The sequence below is a fragment of the Lichenostomus cassidix genome, chromosome Z (genome assembly GCF_008360975.1).
Source record: "Lichenostomus cassidix isolate B80296 chromosome Z, HeHo_3.0, whole genome shotgun sequence".
In the NCBI taxonomy this organism is placed as follows: Eukaryota; Metazoa; Chordata; class Aves; order Passeriformes; family Meliphagidae; genus Lichenostomus; species Lichenostomus cassidix.
In genome coordinates, this window is record NC_139511.1 from 15,110,134 (window position 1) to 15,119,272 (window position 9,139).

The following is a 9,139-nucleotide window of genomic DNA, read 5'->3' on the forward strand; positions in this document are numbered from 1 at the left end:
CATTCAGCAAAATTTAAAGCCAGCTGGATGGCTTTCAGCTCTGCAACCTGACTTGATGCACCTTGTCCCTCCATAGCTTCTGTGATCTGCCAGGTGGGATTCCATGAGGAAGCTTTCCATTTTTGAAGTACTCCTACAATACAGTGGGAACTGTCACTACACAGAACATACTGTGTTTCATTTTCTGGTAGTTGATTATATGGTGGGGCAACCTCAACACGTCACCTTTTTGTTCTCCTCTCCATAATAATCCAAAAGTTTCACCTTTGGGCCAGTTCACAATAATTTCCAAGATCTCTGGGTGATTGCAGTTTCCCATTTGACCTTGCTGTGTGGTCAGGGCAATTCACTTACTCCACGTAGCATCAGTGGCACGACGTGTGGCAGGGACTTTTCCTTTGAACATCCAGCCCAGCACTAGTAGCTGGGGTTGCAGGAGGAGCTGAACTTCAGTACCAACTACTTCTGAAGCATCTTGAACCCCTTTGATAAACTGCAAGGATCTCATTTTCAGTTGAGGTGTAGCAGGCCAGATCCTTGGTATTCCTGACTTCAGAAACTCAGGAGTCACCCTTGGGTCTCTGTGGGTAATTTTGCTAGAGACTCCATGAAGGATCGTTCTCCCTGGCTGCACTGTAGAGCATGTTTTTATATCTTGTTCTGTCCTAACTGGCTCCAAGGGTTACTGCATTATTCACCCCTATTCCTACCCCCAAACTGGGTATAATTATTAATGAGTTGCCAGAGGTACCACCCCAGGCCCAGGCAAGAAAGCAACACTGAATGCACATCCCAAATGACCCTCATTGCACGAGATGTTATCCTGTCATACAGTATATCACACAGTACAGTGACAAAGCCATCCCCATCCCTCTCCCCATTCTGAAAAAGAGCACCAGGAGGAGTACGTACAGTAATGTAAGAGTTAGGTACCACACCCACATGAACACACCAAGAACCACTGGAACCAGGGGGCTCTGTACTGAACACAACCAATGCTTTGATCAAAGTTGTTTCCAACCAGCTCTGAACAGACCTGTTGTTATCGTGACTCTTCTGTTCAAACATCAGTTTAAACCCACCCGGAAATTAAGCCTTATGCAGCCAGTTAAAGAGGGAAAAAAGGCAGAGATAGGTAGAGATAACAATTTACTAGAAAACAGCAATGAAATAAGAAAACAGTAACAGCAACAATACTAGTAACAACACTATAGGAGAGAGTGATTTACATGCAGAATGCTCACTGAGTTCAACCCGATGTGACTGCACCACAGTCAGAGCTGGAGCCACCCCACCACTGCATTCATTGCTCGATCCCCAGAAAAAAAGGAACAAAATGGCAGCAACCCTCCATGTGGTGCCTTATTCTTCCACCCAAAGCCACATCCCCTTTCTTCGCAGAACTGTAAATCCCTTACTCCCACCCCCCACGATGATATGAATGGTATAGCACAACAGCTCAGGGGTGCCCACAAGGCTCCAAGCTGCACTCACCGGAAAGGAGAGAAAATTAACTCTGTCCTTGGCTGAAACTAGGACAACTTGATACATTCTAATCCTACCAATTCAATACATTACAGGATGTGTTATCCTAATTATAAAAAAAATCCCTTTGTGTCAAATTATCCATGTAACAGTACTTATATTCATTGGCCTATAAAGCCATTAAAATGATCCTTCAGGTCCTTCTACCGCAATCTGCTCTGTGATTCTATATTATTTGGTCAAATGACTACACAGAAAAGCAAATCAGCAACTTCCAAGCAGAGCACAAAGGAACAAAAGACTACTCACCATCCTTATTAATTACTTGATTTGATGAGACAGTCTTCCTCCTCACCAAAAAAGTCACTCACATGAAACATGAGGTGCAGTGTGATTTTAATGACAAACATCACGGTACTGCAATATTTCTATCCCCAGATCTCACCTCTCACACTGAGTCTGAACCTTTCAAAACCAGATGTTTTGACAGTGATGGTACATCATCGCTCTTAAGCCTTTGAAATATGAAATCTCGGCTTGCTGGCAACATATGAATCACCTACCCCCATAAGATTTCAATATATACAAATATAGACAGATAATTTTTGGTGCACTTGCTATGGTTTGTCATCTGTTCACCATTACAGAAATACACGGAATGAAACCTACACTGAGCAGAACACAAAATCCACATTAAAAAAACTCCATACCCAATTCCAGGTGAACTAATTTGTCATTTTGATAATGACACACATTCCCTCTGTGTCAGTGGCTACACCCCTAAAAGCAAGAGCTCTCCTTTTTTCTAAAATATTGCCCTCTTAATTTTCAGAATTATGCTGCTCTCAAATCATGCTCCAAATAACTGTGCAAATTAGCTCTCTCCAACTCTTCCTGTTTGGTACTGGCATTTTGTCAGGAAAAAAAGGTAATTAAACCTTGACAGCCAGCAGTTTTCAAATTTTTTCACCATCTTCATCTTTCTCAGTGAAATTAACTAAAGAGGCAATTAAGATCCTCTTGGGTGACATTATCTGTGTAGCTTTTCATTGACATTTCAGCCTTTTGTCTTTTTTTGTTCCTTTTCCTTCATTGGCTGGATCAATTACCCGTGACATATACCAATTATAACAAACAAGCCAAATTCAAGTAACTTCACTGACTCAAATGGCTCTAAACCAGATATAGATTAATTCTTGTAGAGGCAGAGAAACATGCATGGTATGCCAGTCTGGTTTTCATTGGCTCTGCATCCCACTCCACACTAAATTCAAATTCTCTTCTCTTCTCTTCTCCTTTTCTCTTCTCTCTTCTCTTCTCTTCTCTTCTCTCTTCTCTTCTCCTTTTCTCTTCTCTCTTCTCTTCTCTTCTCTTCTCTTCTCTTCTCTTCTCTTCTCTTCTCTTCTCTTCTCTTCTCTTCTCTTCTCTTCTCTTCTCTCTCCTCTCCTCTCCTCTCCTCTCCTCTCCTCTCCTCTCCTCTCCTCTCCTCTCCTCTCCTCTCCTCTCCTCTCCTCTCCAGCTTCCTCACAGCTCAACCTCTACTCCTTTCTAATCACTGCAGTTTCCTTTCTCTTTCCCAGCATGTCAGTACAAGACAATACTCTGCCCTGAAAGTGCCACCTCTGCTCATACAACCCAGCCCACTAAACCCCCATTTTTCTGCAGATCCTCCTCCTCTTGTGCCACAGTCCACCCTCTTACATCAACTTTTTTGACCAATAGCTATCTATTATTCATAAGAATGGGAGAGACCCTGAATGCATCTCCAGTTTTGCACTTCAACTCATCTCTCAGTAGTCTGTATTACATACTCTAGACCACTGTTTTCCAATCCCTGATTCTGAAGACCCATAAATGTAGATCTGCAGGATAATTATTAATGAAACAAATAGTTCTGTATGTCACAACATTTATGAATGAAACAAAATTGGAAACAGACACTGAGGGAAGGGGTTAAGAACCTGCCCACTCTTTTAGTGTAATGGATCAACCTGGACCCATTTTATGAAGTCACAAAATTTGCTGTTATTAGATCACTATCTTGCAAGAAAACTCGCTGAAGAAAAGAGCGAGAAGAAAAGAACAAGAGTTCTCATTGTGGCAGTCAGATTGCAGCCTGGACACCCCTTCAGTCAGAAACCCTCTCCCTAAACCCTCTTCATGTTTACTGTTGATTCAATATGACATATGCCCAGACCCTTGTTCTGTGATTAAGCCAGTGACACATTTTTACGGTCTTTATTACTGCAAATCTTAAGAAACAGGGATATTTCCATCCCCCTGATCTTAACTAAATTACTGTGACAAAATACAAGTGACGTAAAACTTTTCGTGCAAAGCTACGTCTCGCATTCAAGATAAAGGCCATGCTGGCACAGGCACTGTCGGATAAATCCAAGCTCCAGCTGGAACAGAAATGAAAATTAAAAGGGACAAGTGGAAAAACCCTTGCCTCACTGCCTTGGGCCATGGCAGCTCACTTAAGACACTGGAAGCACTGTGAAGCATTGCTCCTGGAGTGCTGTTGTCATCTCCTGTCCAGGAGACACCGCAGCAGGCTTCCATCTCCATCATCTCAGTCCTTCAAGGATGCAGCACACATGCAACTCTCAGCTACTTGATAGTGATTGGCTGCCATATGGAAAGTTATGAAAGGTTTGGCCAAGGAGACCTGTCACAGTCTTTGGAAACTGGAAGAAGGATGATGTTTAATTGCACATGCGTTCATTTCTTTGTCCTGTAAATTATAAATGTAAACACACATTTCACTTTGGTTACCATTAAAAAGAAACCTAAGTTTCCTGCCAATAAATACTTATGATGCCCTTCCCAAAAATATTCACACAACTCCCAGAAGTATTAATTCTTCAGCAAATAACTAGGTTAGTACTTAGTGCTCAAATGTAATAGGTATTGTTTGCATAAGACTACACTTTTAACTGTGCGACTCTACTCAAACCAAGATACTAATCCTATTCAATGCAAAAGAAGCTTTATTCAATGCTGAAAAAACTAGGTCTCTGCTAGATTGTCCATGCCCAATGCAATAGTGCTACATCACATTTTAATGAGTTCAAATAAAATTTAAATGGCTTCATTACGCCAAAAATTACATTTCAAGTTAAAATCTTACATTGTAAGTCTTCCCATAAATTAACTTATGCTTCTTTTCACTGATGCTAACTGCATTATTTCAGCTTAAAAGCACAAAAAAATTTGACTTTTTGTGGGACTTTTTTTCTCCCCACCATGTCCCTTAAAATATGTAGTAGGACTTCTGGTTTACAGATTTGCTAAAAAACTCATCAGTCTTGATCCAAGAGACACAGCTGCATCTGCTTGCTCTGTATTTCAATAAAATTTTAAACACGTTTTAGAGGAAGTTGCAATTTTACGTTGATTTACTTTTAGGTAATTTAATGTCATTTCTGTGATTCTGTTACAAAATTTTTTGATCTTTGGACATGCAAGGCTGCAATGAAGGACAACGAAAATCCAGACACTGCTGAAAGTCTGTATGGCTGTGTCCTGGTTACAGAGCAAAGGGGATGGAGCTTTTAACACTTCATTCCACACCACACACATCATCGCTGGGGGTGTGGTCCCAGCGGGAAAAGCGAAGGAGCAGGAGGCAAAGTGCACCATCTTGCCTGGCTCTCTGCAGGGAGAAGGTGTCGGGATCAGCCAGATGGGCCCAGCCCCTCTTCACCACTAGTGGTCGGTCCCCTTCCCATTCCTTCGAGCTGTGGCTTTAAGATGTGGTGCTGAAGGACAGCAATGCTGAGTCTGAGACAACTGCTCCAGGGAAATGAGAAAAAAGGAGAGAGAGAAACAGTGGCACAGAGCTGAGCTCAGCTGAGCCATTCAGAGCCCCAGCCCAGCAGAGCCAAGTGAGTGGTGGCAGGGCCAGAGAAGGCTGTGAGGAATCAAATCATTGGAGGGATCCAGGGCAGTGGCACGGTGCAACGCCGACGATACAGGTTCTGAGGGGTTTGCTTGTCCTGTGTATTCATTCTTTACAGACTGGGCTGGGGGGGTGAGACCACTAAGCCACAGGCGCTCTTATGGCTATTACTGCCTTTGTCTGGAGACCACACCAGGTCCTGTCTTTGGGAAGGCATTTTTCCTTTGGTTCCCAAGTATAAATGCCCTTTTATGGGTGCGATACCCTTTTTTTGTATACCTTTTTTGCTATTGATACTGCTGTGGTTATTGTGATTTTAGTAAATTGTTATTTTAACTCATAATCTCTTCTGATTGTCCCTCCATTGTCAGAAGTGGCAGGGGGAAAGGCAGTGGCTTGTTTGGAGTTCGGTTCCCTGCAGTTGTTAAAACCAGCAAGTGCTGTAAGTAAAACTTGGATTTGAAAAATGCACGTTATTCCAACTCATGTTACCGGACATGTAATCCCAAATCCTTGGAGGGGTGTAAATGCCACGACTGAGGTTAGGCAGAGACTTTACTGCCCTGGGGTGCAGCCTGTAAGCATGCAAGACTTGACTCCTGAAATACACTGAACTGGAAACTCCAGCTGCTCAAGCGGAAGGTGCTTGCTCTGTTAACAGATCACTGAAGAGTACCAGGCATCCTTAAAGACAATCAACAATGCTTTATAGTTGGAGTCTCATTTCCCCAACTATCCTACAACTCAATGAAGCTGGTGAATTAAACTAGATTTAATAACCCAAGTGAGATTACACTTTAGAGTTGAGAAAAGCAGTGAATGAGCTTATTACGAAATAGCAGAAAAGCTATGCTGTTTCAGATTATCCCTCTGAAACAAACACAATCAGCAGCTCTGGAAACTTCACCAACACACAAACAAGCTCTATTTAATATGAAAATGGGCATGTTTGGTATGCAGGCACAGCCCAAATTAATACTAGAAACCACTTGGAGGAATCAGTCATGATCTTGCTAATTAAAAACAAGCTGGGGTACCACTTCGATTTGACTTAGTATTCTTTCCAAATGCTATGACTGTACCTTGTTCTAAACAAAAGTAATGCCCTCACAACTAAAAAACACTTAACACATTTTGTAAATAAACCTTTACATTTCTTTCCTGAACACATCAGCAAGAACAGCACTGAAGAAAGTACCACCTTTTTGTATTTATTTATTTCTAGAGGCAGCAGTCTTTAAAGCAGAATGTCCTGTAGTCTTGAACAATAATACTTAAATGCTTAAAATATGCAATATGTTTTTGTAAGCCAGGGGTTTGGGGAGGAAGGGACTGACTGCTGCTGGAAATGCCCACTTCACAGACACGTGTCACAATAAACCCACCTCAATAAGAAATTATCTAAACCCTTTACAAACATTATACAAGGGATAACCACAATAATTTCCAGTCAGGCCAGTGATTATAACCAAAGCAATCCCATGACATAAAGTTAGGTCTAGGTGCCATGTTTATAAAGATGAACTCATTTGAATTCTGCAGATGGACACTAAAGTCTCACTGACCTCAAGGGACACTCGCAAATCCCGGCATAACTATTATCATTCTTCATTAGCATAGGAACCCCAGCTCTGACAGCAGGCAAATGCATTCATACAGCTTATTTCTGACAACACACAGAGCATGCCTTTTACTTCAGCCACTCGTTTCTCCCTGATCATAAGACAATTTAAAATAACATGCATTAGTCAGTTGTCCCCGAAAAAAGTGGACGACTGCTTAGAAAGACACAAACTCCAAAAATACTCATATGTTTTGCACTTTTTTCACAGTATACTCATTCCAAGATTCAGCAACCCCTATCAACAGTAGTGTCATAATTTCAACATAATTTCAAAACTGACAGTTGGAAGAGTTATGGCTTTGTTTACCGCCTTCTCCCAGCAACCAGAATGACGGTACTGCATGAGACTGTACCCAGTATGCAAGTGCCAGTTAATTATCTACCGTCTATTAAATGCCTGCTCGTGGTCATCGTTTGTGCGTCTTGCAGAAATTAAAAGACATAATAATTCCAATTTGGATAACGAAACAAGGAAAAAAGCCGAGGTTACCTGAGGAAAAGCCGCGCTGCAGTGTGTTTAGAGCACACACCAGGACAGACGGCCCTCACAGAGGTGCGAGGCGGCCTCTGGGGAAAAGCGTGAGAGCGAGGGAAGCCCAACTCCAGCCCCCGAGACACCTTTCCTCTGCATGGTTTATGCAATGAAGGTCTGAGGGAGGTCGCTCCTGCACCGGAGCAGGGCTCGGCCCCGCCGCACCGCCCGTCACGGCGTGCTGAGGGAGTGCAGCGCTCCGAGGGGAGGCGGGCGGGCCCCGAGCGTTCCCCGCGGAGGCGAAGGACCCTCCCCAACAGCGAGAGAGCGGGAGCGGAGCGCAGCCCTGGCCGTCCTTCGCCTCCCCTCACCTCTCTCCTCCAGCGATCGCACTCCCGCCCCTCTTTACCTCAGCTTCCTTCGCACCTCCTCTCCCCTCCCCGGAGATCACCATCCCTCCCGTCAGACGTCCCCACCTCTGCCCTGAACGTAGAGGCGACGCGGGCCGGCACTCACCGCGCCGCTGTCGCCGTCCTCCGTGCGCTGCTCCTGGGTCCTGCCGGCGGCGGGCGAGCCCTGCAGCAATTGCTCCAGGCAGGCGGTACTGGGCAGCGAGGAGCTCTTCTGGTGGGACAGGTGCGCCCCGGGCCGGCGCCCCTCCTTGCCAGCCGCCGGCTCTTGACAGCCGGCGGCGGGCTCCGGGCGGCGGCCGGGCGGCCCCTTGCCCTGGGGAAGCAGGTGCTCCCGCAGCCGGCGCAGGGCGGAGCCGGACTCGCCGGCCGGCTCCAGCGGCTCGGCGGCCGAGCAGCATAGGTTGGGCTGGGAGGACGAGAAGACGCGGTCTAGCACTTGCCGCCGCCGCTTGAAGCCGCTCCACTTGGTGCCGGGCGGGAGGTCCCCCTTGCCGCCGGTCGGCGGCGGCGGGGCGAGGGGCTCCGCAGTGCGGCGCTCGGCCGCTGCCCGCCCGCTGCCGCTCCGGCCCTTGCCCCCCAGCTGCAGGTTCTTCCACAGCCGGGCCTGGAAGGAAGCCGCCGGCTCGGGTTCGCTGGGCTTCTCCCCCGCGGTCACCTGGGGTTCCTTGCCCGGCTCCATCCTTCTCCTCCTGCAATGGGGGCGGCGGCGCCGGCAGCGGCAGCAGCAGCAGCAGCAGAGCCCGGCGGAGCCTGTCGCCCTCTCTCCGGTGCGGGGCGGGCCGAAGAGGAGCGGCGCCCGCTGCCGGAACGAGCGCAGGACTCCGCCGCACCGCCCCCCGCTCAGCGTGGCGCGCCCGAAGGAGGATGGAGCTGCAGCCGTGGTGATGAAGGAAGGACGAAGCCGCCAACCTGGCCCATATGGGCGAAAAGTTTGCAGCCCTCAGCCCCCCGCCCTGGGTGGTCCCACGGTGGCGGCGGGCGGCGCGAAGCCTGGCACAAAAGTTGCCGGCGAGGCGCAGGGGAACGGCGGCTCGCACCGAGATACGTGCGGCAGTGCACACGAGGACTTGGCGGGAGGGGGCTCGTCCTGCCCACCTCCTCACCTGTTTCCTGTGCTGGAGACGGCCTCTCCGTACGGGCTGCTGGGAGGGCAAACGCCCCGGAGGCCTCCAAGGGAAGCGGGGGTGAAGGGGTGCCTGCGCTGAGACACTGCAGTCTCCGTAGGGTAGGGGTACACCTGG

General features: G+C 47.1%; 1 protein-coding gene across 6 annotated transcripts in view; it reads right to left on the reverse strand.

Moving 5' to 3' along the window:
* MCTP1 (multiple C2 and transmembrane domain containing 1) overlaps nt 1-8,694 on the reverse strand; it is a 215,131-nt gene extending 206,437 nt beyond the window's left edge. For 2 of the 6 annotated variants that reach the window (XM_085041937.1, XM_085041936.1), the window contains exon 1: nt 8,002-8,691. In XM_085041937.1, the coding sequence (XP_084898063.1) occupies nt 8,002-8,577 (576 nt within the window). In that variant the 5' untranslated portion in view covers nt 8,578-8,691. Of the gene's footprint in view, nt 1-8,001 lie in introns of all 6 variants that reach the window. The other 4 variants (XM_085041940.1, XM_085041941.1, XM_085041938.1 and 1 more) reach the window with 3 other exon arrangements.
* Between the last annotated feature and the right edge of the window lie 445 nt (nt 8,695-9,139).